We start from the raw sequence: 16,937 nt of genomic DNA on the forward strand, positions 1-16,937 counted from the left end.
GACACCTAAATAAACCAAAGTCAAATATTTGTGTGTGTGTGTATAATTCTTTTCAAAAGGCCAATAAGAATTTTAAACCAGGTTTATTTAATCTGAAGAGAAAAGTAGCTACTAGTTGTAAGCCTAACAATGGACTTACATCTATTTTTAAAGTTTTTAGGAGCCTTTCTTTAAACCCTTTCCCAACAGTTCAGGCCAGAAGTCATTAGGTAGGAGCAAGCAAGGTGGCCCAGAGTGGGCTACTGAAGTCCAAGTGAGATCAGGAGGAAATGGAGAGAGGCAAGAAGAGCTACAGCCCAGCATGGTGCAGCCTGGGCACAATTTGGGGGGTGACCTGCAGAAGGGGACCTGGCATGGGCTCGAACCCCAGTGAGGCAAGGGGCGCGTCCATGAGAGGCTAGGGGTGGCGATGTATTAGAGGTGGTACGTAAATGTGTGAAGGATAATGGAGCCAGCGGAAGAAGGGAATTGTAAACAGAAAAGGGGAGTAGGTAAGAATGAACCTGCGGTGCGGAACGGGAACTGTCAGTATGAACCCATGGTTTTCACAAACAGACTGATAGATAAGCACAGAGGTAAATGTACGTGTATGTGCATATATTCCCCCAGCTCGTCCACTGAAAAGGCATGGGAGCAGTCATACTCCAGCAGCAATGACCACTTCCAGCAACCTGGTCTTGGTTTCTAAGTACCATTCTCCATTTAAAAGAACCAGGGCCCCTTAAAGATTTGGCTGATTCCAGAACTGGGGCAGTGAAAGTGCAAATGAGCCTAGAACTGTGCCAGAAAGTGAGGAAGTGCTCAAAGAATGATGAGGACACATCAGAAAAAAAAAACACACACAGAAGCCAGCTTGAAGGGAGTGGGACAGTCCTGGCACAATTTGGGCATCAAAATAGATGATAGTAACATATTATAACCCATTCAATAAAATAGGAATCCTTGAGTCCCTGTAGATTTTAAGGGAATAAATTGAAAATCTGATGAGGAATGGGATATTTACAAGGTCTCAGAGTACCTCCTTACAAGGTACTTATTAGTTACAAAGGGGGAAAAAGTAACTTTACAGTGAAGAAGCCTGAAAGACACCACTTTCATCAAGGAATCACAGTAATGGGACACATTAGAATTATGCACCACTTGATAGGATGCAATAAGAACACAGCATTCCTTCTGTGACATTCCTGCTAAAGATGCATGTCCCGAATCTAATATTGGGGGAGCATCAAACAAATCCAAATTGAGAGAAATTCCACAAAAGAACTGGCCTATAGTCTTCAAACGTGTCAAGGACATGAAAGTCAGAGAAAGACTGAGCAACTATTCCTGATACAACAACTAAATGCAATGTATAATTCAGAACTGGATCCTTCTGCTGTAAAGGCCCACTGGCCAAAGTTGAATGGGGTCTGAGGGTTAGACAGTGTTCATTTCCTGATTGTGATGGTTGTATTGTGGTTATACAGGAGAATGTCCTTGTTGGTAGGCAACAGACATGAAAATATTTGGGGGTGATGTACATATCAGCAACAGTCTCTCACATGATTCAGGGAAGAACAATTCCTTATGCTTATTTGCAACTTTTCTGTAAATTTAAGACTTCTAAAAAAGTTGTTAAAAAGAAGAATTAATCAGATTATAACTCTGTTAAATAGGAAACTACATTTTTGGGGAAAAAAGTATTATGACAATTCAGAGGCAGTGAACACACTCCTTTTTCTGGTCTTTCAAAATACCCTCATCTGTGCCGTTAAAGAATAAAGGAGCCCTTTCTAGCCATGGGACTCAATGTATAGCTGTTAAGTGTCTATTTAGAAACACTAAAATAATACCAGTACCTCCTAAGCTGTCAAGATCCTCAAGAATCCTGCCAAATCTGTGAAATAAAGAAAAATGGGATTAAATGAAAAACCATGATGATTGCCCTTTAAAAAGAAATAACACACTTTGGGATGATGAAAATGTTCTTAAATTAACTGAGATGATGGTTGCACAACTCTCTGAATATACTAAAAACCACAGAATTGTACACTTTAAATAGGTGAATGGTGGTGTATGAATTATATCTCAAAGTTGCACTAAAAAAAGAAGTAAAATAAAAACAAATAACACAAATAAAAATAGTGCTGTGTTACCTTATGGTGTTCTGAAAAGTCAAATACTTCTCTCGTAATGCAGGCTGACTACCCAAAGGCAAGAGAACTTCGATGTAACTGTCTTTCATTCTCCTAGGTGGCAGTCCCTCCTGTGACTTAGCCAAAAAACTGTGAAGCAATTTTCTTTCTTCCATTGCTTTCACATGGTCTCTGAGAAGAAAGGACGGAAGCTTCATGAAACATGGGGGCAGTGCTCTCCTTTCATTCCAGTGACATACAGGCCAGTCAGGCACCATCAAAGGAGGAAAGAGAAGGTCTGGACCTACCTCATCTCCTCTTCCTCCCTCCCTTCCCACCTGCCACTTGATGAAATTAAAAATTTCTGTTAGAATTTCTTAGGCTAGTAGATAAAAACAACATACTTATAAGTAGAATAGATATACCCAAATGAAGAATACATTCACACTCATCAATAAATGTACTGAAGTAATAGAATATTTGAAGTCAAATTAAAAATTTGGCAATAGAACTGTGTGTGTGTGTGTGAGTGTGTGTGTGTAGCATATCGATCGATCAATATGTAGCTAGATATGATATATACATAATGTGTATATATGATAAAAATGAGCTAAACAGCGACATGGCCACTGAACTCCATATTCCCATTTCTCACCTTGACAGTTCTCGTATTCACTGTGCCCCAGCTCTATCTCTCTCTCTGCCTTCAATTTCAGGAGAGACAGAGGAGGAAAAATGGAGTATGTCTAAAAGAAGTATGAAGGCAGAGCAAAAGGTAAAGAGGAAGAAAACATGAGAAGGAGAGAGAAAAGGAAGAGATGATTAAGGTGAATAGAAGAGACAAACAAGGGGATAGAGTACTAAATTGTTGACAATATCATTAAGATGTCTTTCTAAGCTTCACTTATGAAGTATTTACTGTTGCCAGAAAGGTTTAGCCTACAAAAAATATATGGGAGATAGAAACAAGTTAAATGGCACCAGGTAAATGAAGAAGGTGGACCATTCCACAAGCTTGGCCTCTTTAAAGTCAAGCTCATGGGGATAAAATTAATTAATTAACTAATTAAATTTAAAAATTTTTTTAAAGGGAGGGAGGGATAAATGTCTATTATCCTAGATTAGGGAAGGCTAAAGAATCGTAACCATCGAATGCAATATGCAATTCTTTATTGGATCCTGGTGTTTTCAAAAAAGCTACAAAAGACATTCGAGGAACAGTTGAGGAATTCTGACTATGGAGGAGTAATATACTATTAGGGAATTACTGTCAATTTCATTATGTAAGACAACGTCTTGTTTGTTGGAGATAAATGACTGCTGATTTTATTACATAGAAGAATGTACGTACTTATTTATTGGAGATGCAAAAGTGTCATGATACCTACGTATAATTTACTTAGAAATAATTCAGCCAATATATGTATATTGGCAAATCTGGGAAAGTATGTATTAATAAGTATCCAGTCAGGATGGGACATAGGTATTCTTTTTTTCTATTTTTCAGTAAATTGAAATTTTCATATAAAGAGTTAAGAATAAGTCATTAGATCATTTCTATACCAATAATAGATTATTGTATGTCTAGTGATCATTTGTGCTTTTTCTTTTTATCTCATTTTAGCCTCAAAATTCTACGCACCAAGAGGGATATTATCGTATTTTACAGCAGGGAAATACTGAATGAAAGAGAAAGACTGTATGGGAACCTGGTTAATTGTGAACTGACAAGAAGCAATAAAGGAGTCAGGCTGCATGAAACAGAAAAACCAGGAAACTTGGGTTCAAGTCCCAGACCTTGATACTTAATCGTTCAATGTGAGTTTCAGTTTCAGCAAATGTAAAAAAGGGGTAGGAACATATGCCAAAAGCATGTCACAAGTTTCGTTGAGCATCAGTGAAGTAATATACCTGAATGCACTTTGAAAAATGTAGAGCATGTGTAAATCACATTATTTTATGAGACGATATATCAACTGATGAATATGTTTGAATGTTGATCTTCTCCCTCAAGTAAAAAAACCTCTCAACCCATTTCCGAACACAGGGCCCTCCCATCCCTACCATGGGACCATCAACGGAACCTAAATACAACCAAGCATCCCACTTTAGGGATGAAAGAATGAATGAACACACAAGAGTGCTTACCTCCAGTTTGTGGATGCTCCTACTATCTCCCGCAACTTATCTCGAACTGAAACAAAAATAAAGACGTCATCCCGTGAAAACAAAGAAATATGAGAACTGGATATGGCAACAAGCTCAAGAACTATGAAAAGTGATTCATGCACTCAAAAGCTTTCAAGAGCCATGAATTTCCATTTAATGTCACAAAAACAGCTCAGATGAAGGAAGGGATCAGGCCTCTGCTTCCTGAAAACCTGAAACAACTTTTGTCTCCTCAATGCAGAAAGGAATACCCTGAACCAATCACTAGGGTTTATATAAACAAACAAAAAAGGGATGGGACTGTATCAGTGTCAGTAGGAGTCTTTCTATGATGGAGATACTATGATTGGAATCCTCACCTATCTTCTTATAGGCAGATCAAATTACTTAGTTCAGGGACTAACAATAATATCCAAATCTGAGTATCATTCTATTGATTTATCATATATTTATATTATCCCAATTGTTAGAAAAGCTTCAGCCAGAAAAATGAAGCAAAGACATAAATCAAGGAACAGCAAAAAATGCCATTTAATTTTAGTTAATGCAGGCCGGCCCAGTGGCTCAGGTGGTTGGAGCGCCACGCTCCTAACGCAGAAGGCCACCAGTTCGATTCCCACATGGGCCAGTGAGCTGCGTCTTCTACAGCTAAGATTGTGAACAACAGCTCTCCCTGGAGCTGGGCTGCCCTGAGCAGCCGGAGGTTGGCGTGAGCTGCCGTGGGCTACCACCGGCTGCTGTGGGCTACCGTGTGCCGCCATGGGCAGCGGCAAGAGCTGGTGTGAGCTGCTGTGAGAGGTCAACTGCCTCAGCGGGAAGGAGCGCAAGGCTCATAATACCAGCATGGGCCAGGGAGCTGTGTCCTACACAGCTACACCGCTAGACTGAGAAGCAACAGCTTGAACTGGAGAGGGGGGAGGCAGAAGTAAAGGGAAGGGAATTTTAGTTAATGCCCACTGCCCAGAAGCAGAAGAATTTAGTGCAAAAAAAAAAATTAAACACTTAGTTGATGCTAATTACCCCACGCACCATGATTCACGTATATAGGTGAACGTGCTATTTGGATAAAGGGAAAATAAATTAGATAAGCAGTAGTAATTCAAAACTAAAAAATAAGTCTAGAGGGCTTCAAATAATGTGCTGAGTTCATATGTTTTTTTCCTAGCATTTTAAAATATATATTCCAGTTATAGGATATTAACTATAGCAATCCTTGGTCATTCAATAACCAATCAAAACCAAATATGGTTAGATTAATATGTACATTAAGTTTCATGGAAAAAAAGGTTGATTTTTCTATCAAACCATAAATTTGGTGCAAACTCTAACTGCAATTAAATCATAGATAACTACAAAAACAGCCATTAGTAAATTAGTCTTATTTCTGTTTTGTTTTCCTCCTGAGTTCCTTGACTAAAAGAATGGACAGAAAGTACCCAGAACAGTACGCAGACCGCTGATGCTCACTGACACAAAATAATTATTATTGGTTTAGTCAGTGTAAGAAGAAAGGCCAGTGCTGAGGGCTAAGAGTGAAGAATTCCTAATTATATTTATATATTTATATATATATATATATATATATATATATATATATATATATATATATATATATATAGTTATTTGGGCCCTTTTAATTATAATTATAATAAATACTCCTAAATTGATAAAGAAATTCATAGTTTGCATATCAGATTAGTAACTGAAATTCACTTCAATTAAGCATGGATTAAACAGGGTCCCTCTAACAAAATTGTAGACGAGGAGTGTTTAGTTGGTACAACTGAAGCGCCTCTTATGCATTAGATTTCTTTTTTCCATGCCTTCCCGTTCAGTACCTGCACACAGGAAGTGGAAATCATTTAACTAAAAGAGCTCAGTCCCCAACATTCCCAGGAACCAAAGCTCAAATTCTGAATGTGATCTCTACCCACAGCCATCTGAGTCATTTTATAAATGACAAGTTTATGAAAGATCTACCTTTAGTATGCCTCATTTTCCCTAAACTATCTATTTATACACCTTGCAAATAACACAGGGGTTTTCACCACATGGACCTAAAAAGCAAACATCCATGCTTGCCTTCATAAACATGGAGGACACTCTCTTTCTTGGGATTCTGCGATCCTTGAATCAGTCCTCGGACAGGAGTAAGCAGCCCCTTTCTCAAGGTACAGAGCCTACAAAACAAGAAAGAACACACTTAGAGTACATTCCATGGCTTCTTCCGTGGCAACCCCAAAGACCTGCGCCTCCTCCCAGAGTACTTGGCAGTCCCACATCTTTAGCACGCAGTCATGCCCCGCATGGGACGTTTCAGTCCATGACAGACCGCACATATGACAGTGGTATACCATACAGCCTAGGTGTGCAGTAGGCCATTGAGGGATAAGTGCACTCTACAATGTGCGCACCATCGACAGAGCACCTAACGATGCATTTCTCAGAATTATCCCCATCAAGTGGCGCATGACTGTACTGTAGTGCATTGTCTTGTAGGGGTCTGGTATGTGTTTCTCAAGTGTATGCGTATTTGCATATGAGGCTACATCATAAATTATCTCTCCAACTAAAGTAAACATTTCTTAAGAGCAGAGACCAATTAGGTAACTAAGTACAAAGTAAATAAAAAATAGCAACCAGCTTTAATGGACTTATTCTTGCTCTTTCTATTTTATTAGCTTCAGAAGCCCAGAATCGATTTGGTAAACAGCTGAGTAAATTAATTATGAATATTTATTTTGTTCTTTATTATCACACCGTATTTCCTCAATTAACAAGTTAAACCCAATTATAAGTCAATCAACTTTGAAAACAGAATTAACCCTTTCCAGACTCAAAGAGAGTATTTATTGGACTGAGGCAGAAATTTCCTAATCCCCAATGAAATAAAAGCTATTTATCCAAATGTGCTTAACCTATTTTTCCAAAATAAGTTATTTCAGTTGATTTTTCATTCACTATTGCTTTAAGTGTTTACTCCTAACCATACACTATCATATCAAGGATAACACACATATAATATCAGGGACTGGCAAACTGACCTGTTGAAAGCACAACTGAAAAAGGCAAGGCACCAGAGGGTAAGGGGGGTGGGGGGTGGGAGATGAGGGCAAGGGGGATCAAATATATGGTGATGGAAGGAGAACTGACTCTGGGTGGTGAACACACAATGGGATTTATAGATGATATAATACAGAATTGTACACTTCAAATCTATGTAATTTTACTAACAATTGTCACCCCAATAAATTTAAAAAATAAATTAAAAAAAACAACAAGGCAAGGCACTGAAGAGGTCACGAACCCTAAATACTGTTGAGCATTCCAACTCAAGTTACTAGTAAATTCTTACTACCTAATACAGGGACAAGTGATGACTACTCCCCCCCAAAGTATATTTTTAATTTTCTTTAGAGCCCAACTTTACTATAGATTTCTCTTCTGAATTATAGCCTTTAGGGAAAGTCTCTCAGTCAAAATATTTGATAACATCTACATGTAGTCTTGACACTTATGCTGCTAGAACAAATCCTTCTTCTTTCACCAAATCAACAAATCTAACTGCACAGAACACATAAATATGAGCACATACTCACTGGCCAGTTTAGCTCCTTTAAGTCATCACACTGGCTGTGACACTATCCCTGCTGGTCCACGAAGACCAGAATGCTTGCTGGAGTGTTTGGAGTTTCGGGGTTTTGGTTTTGTGTTTATTCTTCAAACACAAAGCTAACAAGCCTCTACCTTACATATTTTGGATTTATTTTTTCACTATAAATTTTCCATTTCTGTACTTTTAAATGTATATTAACATTTCAGTCTTCTTGTTCTTGACCTTCTCATTTGCATTTTCTCAAAACAGGATCTGAATTTTCTTTTTTTTTTTTCCTCACTATGTCATGTTATATATTTTCTGGAGGTTCAAATCCCTTACTGAAGGAAATAGGGTATGTAGTTCTTCATTCTGCCATTTAGAAACTAGCATTCCACAACTGAACATACTGGTTTTAAAAAGCACACTGGAAAAAGTTAATGTTTTCCATTGCTATTATTAGCTGAAAGAGAAAATAACAATCATGCCCTCAATATATTAATTAGCAATTGCAGTATATGCTCCCAATATAAGGAATGAGACCTGACTCTGAGTTGCTAAATATTTTGAATACTCATCACAAACTAACAAGAGCTATATAACTTGGGTAAATACACATATATACAAGCATTTCTGTTTTGTTACCCTAAGAAACAGCATTTTCTTAAGAGTGATGAAAACCATCCCATCCTGCCTGAGTGAGACGCAGTATAGTACAGAGGTTAAGATTCTGACCATGTTCTTTGCTAGCTGAGTGACCTTGGACAAGTTATCTAACCTCTGAGCTTCAGTTTCTGCATCTGTAAAATGGGGATAATAATAGCACCTATCTCATACGATTGTCATAAGGAGAAAGACATTCACACATGTTAAATAAAGCCTTAGTGGCATGCCTAATTCACTGACAAGTCCTCAAAACACATTAGGTATTACTATTCCAGAAAGTCATGCTTTTTCAAAGTCTCCCCTGAAAGTCAAAAAGTAAGTACCAGAAATTGAGAAAACATAATAAGCTAGGTACTATGCTAGACTATCTCTGAATAGAGAATCAAATGGAGATAGTAAAGAAGAGAGTTGATGAATATAGAGAAACACTGAGGCCTGACTATTTGGAAAATTATGGTCATGCAGCCTTGTTCTTTGCATACAGCCTTAAGAAATTGAGAAATATATCCTTGCAACATAACAAAGGCATAATTTGAATGCATTTAAAAAATTGTTGACTATACTAATATCTATTGGTATAATAAATTTCTATTAACTTGTGAACATTCAGCTTAGGATAACTTCATTACAACTTGGTATCCTATCTACTGATAATCTGATGAAAACTGTGGACCCTCATACAAGAGGGCGGGGTTCATTTTACTAATGCACAAAATGGCATGTATTATTCCAGAAGGTTCATAGACTACTCCCTTTTGACACCCCCATGGGCCCCCATATTTAAAAACTTCTGATTCAAACCAACCTCCTGAAGAAATTGAGGCCCAAAGAAATCATATGACTTTTCCCCAGTGCCAGTTCTTTTGATCCCACTCCCATACACACACACACACACACACACACACACACACACACACACACACACTGCTGCTCTTTTCACAATCTCCACTACTTCCCTTTATATATGCAGCATTGAGGTGGAGAGAGCAGAATGATTGATTTAATCACTACCCAACACCTCAGTACCTCAGACTGGCTGGCTTATTCCCTGATAAGCCCTCAGGAGTTTTACAGCAAAATCCCTAGGCCTTTACAAGAAACTGTCAAGAGGCTTTTGGGACACTGGGGCCCTAGGACTCCATGACTGAACCTTTCCACTAAAAGGAGCCCAATCTCTCCATGGCGTGCCTAGGGAGTCATAGAAGTCACCTGAATGTGTGAACAGAAGTGCTTTAGCTCTGTTCTGGGTCCCAAGCCGAGGGTGGCTGTCTGGGAAGAGTTTTCAGTACAATAACAAGCAATGGCATTCATGCCCTCCACTCTGAGGTAATGCCTCAATTTAGAAACTACACAAATTCAGGTGACTCTTTTGTGAGTCGGGGAAAAAAAGAAGCTACAAAGATTGCCCATCATGTGGAGAAAAAGGAACACTCATACACTGTTGGTGGGAATGCAGACTGGTGCAGCCGTTATGGAAGGCGGTGTGGAGGTTCCTCAAAAAATTACGAATAGAATTGCCATATGACCCAGCAATCCCTCTCCTGGGTATCTACCCAAAAAATCTGAAAACATTTAGAGATAAAGACACGTGTGCTCCAATGTTCATTGCAGCTTTGTTTACGGTGGCCAAGACATGGAAACAACCAAAATATCCTTCGATAGATGAATGGATGAAGAAGTTGTGGTATATATACACAATGGAATACTATTCGGTGGTAAGAAAAGATGATATAGGAACATTTGTGACAACATGGATGGATCTTGAGAGTATGATGCTAAGCGAAATAAGTCAGACAGAAAAAGCAGAGAACCATGTGATTTCACTGATATGTGGTATATAAACCAAAACAACAAAAGAACAAGACAAACAAATGAGAAACAGAAACTCATAGACACAGACAATGGTTTGGTGGTTGTCAGAGGGTAAGGGGGGTGGGGGGTGGGGGGTGGGAGATGAGGGTAAGGGGGATCGAATATATGGTGATGGAAGGAGAACTGACTCTGGGTGATGAACACACAACGGGATTTATAGATGATGTAATACAGAATTGTACACCTGAAATCTATGTAATTTTACTAACAATTGTCACCTCAATAAATTTAATTAAAAAAAAAAAAAAAAAAAGATTGCCCATCAGTCAAATAACCTAATCATCTCAGACAGTCTGTATTCACTGTCTGAATACAGTGAACTCTTTCATTAGACACTAATGGAGTACCTGCTTAAGGCTTAGTAGGACTCACAAGAAAGGAACGCAAGTTAATGGGAGTTCAGTGTAAAGAAAAGGACTTCCAAATTGGCAGAGAGGAGAGTCAAGAAAGGTTTCCTGGGCCAGCCTGGTGGCTCAGCTGGTCGGAGCTAAAAGCCGAGATCGCCAGTTCCATTCCCACATGGGCCAGTGAGCTGCGCCCTCTACAGCTAAGATTGTGAACAGCTCTCCCTAGAGCTGGGCTGTGGTGGGCTAGTGTGTGCCGCCCTGAGTGGCAAGCAGCCAGCGTGAGAGGCCGGCAGCCAACGAGAACGGCCGGCAGCAATCGTGAGCGGCCGGCAGCCAGCGAGAGCTGCCGTGAGCTGCCAAATGACTGCGGGGAAGGGGGGGGAGCGCAAGGCTCCTAATACCAGCATGGGCTAGGGAACTGTCCTGCACAACTAGACTGAGAAATATTGGCTTGACCTGGAGTGGGGGGGGAAGCAGAAGTGGGGGGGGGGGAGTTTTCCTGGAAAAAGGTACATGGGCAAGGCTGTGCAGCTTGTAGAAGGCCTTTCATGTCATGTCCAATGCAAGCTAACACCAACTGTGGCCCTTCTTGGAATGAATTTCAACTTGTCTTCAAATAGTGTAACAAAGTTTGTATTTTTTAAGTGCTACATTCAAGAGAGACACACACACAACCTTTTATCAACTGATAGCAAGGTCCACAGGGACAGTGAAAGAGAGATCCAGGACCCCCAAGACAATTAATGGGGATCAATGTCAGAACCACTGTGGGCCACACCCAGGGGGCTGGATCATCTATAGCGGGATGATTCCAGAAGCTGGAACAGGGAGGAGCCCCCTGGGACCCAACCAGGCAGAAACAACTAGGAACAGGTGGAGTGGTAGGGTGACCGGGGCTGGAAGAGAGCCAGGCATGCCCTGGAATCTAAGGCCTTAGGCCCTAACTGGGCAAACTAGGGTGATGACATATACAAAGTGGCATCCTCGTCGCCTAAGTGACCCAATCAAAGCCCCCCACCTTCGCCTTACATGGCCTTGCTGCTCATTAAAGATAAACTTTCAGTCAGCACCAGGGATCCTCAGTCACATAGTCCTGACAGGTCCTGAGAGTCCAGAAGGTACCCTGCAATCTGCCCACATAGCAACACACTTAAATCTGACTCCAAGTTGAGTCAAGCACTTAACCCTAAAAATGCTCTCCAAAGGACAAAGGGCTGGAAAAGTAACCCGTGGAACTCCAAATATTACCTTTCTGACAAGGGGCTACCCCCAAATCACACCCCTGTTGAGCAAAGAGAAAGGAATTTTAGGGAACACCCAACTTCCTCCCTTAAAGTGCCATTTCGTTTTTAATGCCACACTCCATGCCAGACGACGCTAAGGTGAGGAGCGCGGTGCCCCACCCTAGCCCGGCGGACCCGTGTCCGGGCGGGATCGCGGTTAGAGGGGCGCCTTTGCCCACCCGGCCCCACTTTCTGCCCAAATGTCAACGGCATTAGTCTTGCCCCCATCCCGCCGGCGGCTCCGCTCCTTCCGCCCAGTCCCGCTACTTACCTAAGTGCCGCCCGCCTCATCGCGCTCCTGCAGCCACGCACAACACCAGAGACCCCGGCTCTGCGCGCAGGTTAGTGGAGGGAAGCAGAGGCAATGGAAAGTGCGAGAGACAGAGAGCGAGCGCGCGCCAGCGCCAGACCAGAACTCGCTCGTAGGACCGCACCCTGACTGCTAGGCCGCACCAGGGATGTACCCCCCCTCCCGCGCCAGACCAGCGCTGCCTGGGGGCGGGGCCTCACTGCCTGAGCAGGGCCACGCTGCGCCTGCAGCCCAGCTCATTGGCGGGAAGCTGGAGTCTGCCTCTGTGGAGCCTTCCACTTAATCAGCAGCGTGGGGCACGTTACTAGCTGGCGGACCCGCCAGTCCCCGCCATTGTTAATTAACTTCACTACGCAGTAAGCCAGGGTGTGACGTGTAGGCGAGGTGCGGTCAGGTTCTCACAGCTTGTCTCGGTTATCCTTCGCTGAAAAGGCCGCGCGACTTTGACCCCCACGCATCGGCTCCCGGTCTGTGGGTTTGGCCCTTAGCTGCGTGTTGCAATCTTCCGGGCAGCTTTCCAAATTACTGATGCCTGGGCCTCACTCTCTGGGGATTCTGATTTAGTCGGGGATGCGGCCTGGTCTTCAGGACGTCTAAAGACGCCCCAGGTGATGCTAAAGTAAGCAAAGGCTGAAAACCAAAGGGAAAAAAACCGTTCCTCTTCTAAATCTCAGCCTGCCCCCTAGTGTTGGAAAGTTGGAAAGATCTTGGCCGCCCCAGAGAAATTCAAGGCCATAGTTAAGATGATTTTACCCTACAACCTCATTCTCCGTTTCATTCAATGAATTATTAAGCTGTTTGCAATGCGCCAGAAGCTTTTGTACAAGCTGGGGATGCAACAAAATACATAAAAATTCCTGCCCTTTGGGGGCCTACCTTACAGAGAAGGAAAACAAGTCAGCAAGCAAGTTAGCAAATAACATTTCAAACGTGGTAAAGCAGTCTAAAGAGGAAATAAAACAACGTAATGAGGGGGATCTTTCCAGAATATATGCAAGTCTTGCTTTGGCCCTGAAGATGGTCATTTCCTAGAAGACAGGATCCATATGGTATGCTTTTTCTGATACCCCATGCTTAGTCAAACTTTACCCATTTTAATTAAACTGGCTTTTTAAAATAATCACTTCATAAAGTACAAAGGAAACATGATCTTTGGCTTTCTCTTTCCTCTCTACCTAATTTTCCTGCTTTCTCAGTCCCACATCCAGAAGAATCTCCTTTTGGCCTGCAGGGATCGCTCCTTTATTTTTGTTCATGTACCTTTTCAGTGATAGTTTTGCTTTGTATCAGTTATACTTCTTTATACTCTACCACACCTAACAGTGCAATAAATATTATATTGAATTATACTCTTTGTTTTTCTTGTTTTTACTTGAATTTTTGGTTGAGGCAATGGGAGGCTCAGGGAGAAAAATTATGTTCAAGACAATTTTTCAGGTTACATAGATGATATAATAATGAGTAGAGAAAGCTTATAATTTTCATGTAGTCAAGTCACTTTCCACCCAGACACATTCTCATCAGTGTATAAACTATCGATATGGACTGGAACATATAGAACCAGGGACTCAATGCCATGAAAATGCCTTTTCTCCATTGCTTATCTTTGCTTTCCTTTGCACACTGTTTTCACTCTTTTTTCTCTGTATTATGGCTTTCTCCACATGACAAAAGAAGCTCCTAAACTTCACATCTTACAACCACAGCCACATGCATAGAGACTGACCCAAAAGTCCTGAGAAGAGATTCATTGGCCCAATTGGGATCAGGTACACACCCCTGGATGGTTGACTGTGCAGCAGGGCAAGGTCATATGATTGGCCCATTTGACTCACCACGCACTCCCTCACACAGACTTATAGCTAGGTCAGAATCTACTTAACATGGTTATTTCCATCAGTTACACTCAGATGGGGATATGGAGCACTTCTAAGAAAAGGAGTACTGAGCAACCAACCTTATAGATGTCCGCTGTAGATGTTCTTTAAAGAGGGATGATCTCATCACTTAGCTCACATACCTTAGTGCTACCTCAGGAAACCCCAGCGAAAACCTAGCCAACCCAGAGCCGGCCGGGTGGCTCAGGTGGTTGGAGCGCCATGCTCCTAATGCCAAGGTCACCGGTTCCATTCCCACCATGGGTCAGTGAGCTGCGCCCTCTACAGCTAAGATTGTGAACAACAGCTCTCCCTGGAGCTGGGCTGCCGTGAGCAGCCAGAGGATGCTGTGCTGCCATGGGCTACTGTGTGCCGCTGTGGAATACCATGTGCTGCCATGAGCAGCTGGCAGCCAGTGTGAGCAGCTGGCAGCCAGTGTGAGCAGCTGGCAGCCTGCCCTGAACTGCTGCAAGCAGCCAACCGACAACTGGTGACCGGCTGGGGCAGCGCAAGGCTCATAATACCAACATGGGCCAGATGGGCCAGGGAGCTGTGTCCTACACAACTAGACTGAGAAAACAACGGCTTGAACCAGAGTTTGGGGGGGCGGAACAAAGTGGGGGGGGGAACCTAGCCAACCCAGCATTCATCCACATGTGTATGATTATCTTAACTGGCAGCTGAGCAACCCCTGATTTCTGTGTGTCATTGTTGGTGTTGTAAAGCATACATGCTATACTAAATTTTGGATAGCAGGGATAGAAGGCAAAGTGGTCACAAAGTCAGACCAGGAAACACACAACAGTTGTACAGTGGTGAGAATCACTTTCCTTAAGTAACAGATTCTCCACCCCACCTTTATTATAATTTCCTGTTATGCTCACTAGTTCTATTCTGATATGGTCTCAAAGTAATAGAGCTGACATCAAATGTGTTATTAAAATAAAAGGCACTTTAAAAATAAAATAATTTTAAAAAGGCACTTAATCATACTTTGACAGATACCTATTAGCAATGTCATTATTACAAGTAGGAAAATAAAATCAAATAACAAAACCTAACAATACATGTTATCAGTTCAGTTTAGTGTTACAAGTGAAAAGTATCAAGTAACTATCTTTCCTTGGTCTGCGGAACCATATATACTTTTGGATATCTAATTCAGGTAGAAAATGTTCTTGGAAAACTATGTCATCAACTTTCAAACAAATTGATTCATGCTATAATTTCATTAAGATAGAGAAACCACTATTAAAAAATTAGCTTATTTCCCAGATTATTGAGATTATACAAAAGGATAGAGAATAAAGTTAGGAGGGGGAGGAGGAAACAATGAAAATATGTTTTTTCCCCCCAAATCTTAAAGAAAAAACTGTAAAGGCTAGTGAGCTGTTACATGAGTCTTTAGTATTTTACCCACTTGCTCCAATAGAAGCAAAACCCAGGCTAGGCGATTTTGGAATGGCAGTGATTTTTATCACTTTCCCTACCTTTCCTCAGCTCCACTTTTATAACTGCTCCTAAAATCCAAGTGCCAAAAGGTTTATCTTTAGCAATGCTCTTTTTCCTCTAACAATTTCCTCTTGCTTAAAAATGGTAAATATTTAAAACATGTCAAACTATTAGTGACATGGGATCAGACAGAGGGCCTCTTTAGGATAGGACATCTTCATTTCAGGGTGTCATCTTCAATGAAGATGTCTCTTCCAATAAAATAAGGCTTAAATGGTAGAATTTCAATGGGCATCTCCTCTACCTGTGCCTAACCTTCCAATCGTTCTTTACCCTATCATGCCCCCCCTCCCTCCCACTTAATCCACTCTCTCCAACAAATTCGGTTCTCTTCCATTCATGCATCACTCTGCATCCTATTCCTCTCTATTCTCTTGTCCACCCACTTTGCATCATTTTTCTCACACCACCCAAACTGCTACCATCCCAACTGGGAAACAGAGCCTCCGTTCAGACTCCAGGGCAGCCAGTTCAGCATGCATGAACTGACCCTGCCATTGCTCAGCCCAAGGAAAACCAAAAAAAACCTCGATACAATTACAGCTGTACCAGGATGCATAACCATGGCAGGAACAAAACTGTAACTATACTTCCCTATCTCTGCAAAAGCTTATGCTTCAGAGTGCATGCAAGCTTTGGAAACTTACTTTACAGTGAGGATTTGTATATTTTATAGATGCTAAAATCGTGCTGGTTGTTTGAATTTACATAACATGCTTTCGGGTGTAAGTTTGTATTTTGTGCTGTTTGGAGATGGGGCCACACAAAAACAGGATGATGCCATTAGTATTAGTTTATTTTCAGAAACACTGATGTTATTCTAGCTGGTTTATCTTGATGTATAATATGTATGGGATTGTTAGACTGCTTTTTCTGGTTTACATAGGTGACTCATTAGCACATTCCTCAGGACACCACATATGGCTCCTGTTTGGCCTCATCTGTGGAGATGGAGAAACCAAGCCCAGAGGGAGGAAAGATCCTTATTTTACTCCTAAAAAGCCTCTTCAAATTGGCCATTCCTTCCTTGACTTCAGTTCCTATTATTACCCACAATTCCTCCCTCCCCCCCATGATTGCTCAGCAAATTCATCTCCCTCACCCTGGCCTTTGCAATTCCTGTAAAACTTCCCTGAGCAGATAGATGAGATAGAAATACACACACACAGCAATCCACTCTAATGAACTAGAA

General features: G+C 41.4%; 1 protein-coding gene across 3 annotated transcripts in view; it reads right to left on the reverse strand.

The window, feature by feature from the left end:
* Positions 1-16,937, reverse strand: part of ACOT9 (acyl-CoA thioesterase 9) — a 53,889-nt gene that overhangs the window by 14,559 nt on the left and 22,393 nt on the right. For 2 of the 3 annotated variants that reach the window (XM_088794908.1, XM_088794907.1), the window contains 4 exons: positions 6,366-6,463; positions 4,263-4,308; positions 2,136-2,306; positions 1,839-1,876 (listed from right to left, as the gene is read on the reverse strand). In XM_088794908.1, coding sequence (XP_088651034.1) covers positions 1,839-1,876; positions 2,136-2,290 — 193 coding nt within the window. In that variant the 5' untranslated portion in view covers positions 2,291-2,306; positions 4,263-4,308; positions 6,366-6,463. Of the gene's footprint in view, positions 1-1,838; positions 1,877-2,135; positions 2,307-4,262; positions 4,309-6,365; positions 6,464-12,317; positions 12,937-16,937 lie in introns of those variants that run through there. The other variant, XM_019713794.3, reaches the window with a different exon arrangement.

This window comes from Rhinolophus sinicus, chromosome 18 (assembly GCF_057876585.1).
Source record: "Rhinolophus sinicus isolate RSI-liver-muscle chromosome 18, RSI-T2T, whole genome shotgun sequence".
Lineage (NCBI taxonomy): Eukaryota > Metazoa > Chordata > Mammalia > Chiroptera > Rhinolophidae > Rhinolophus > Rhinolophus sinicus.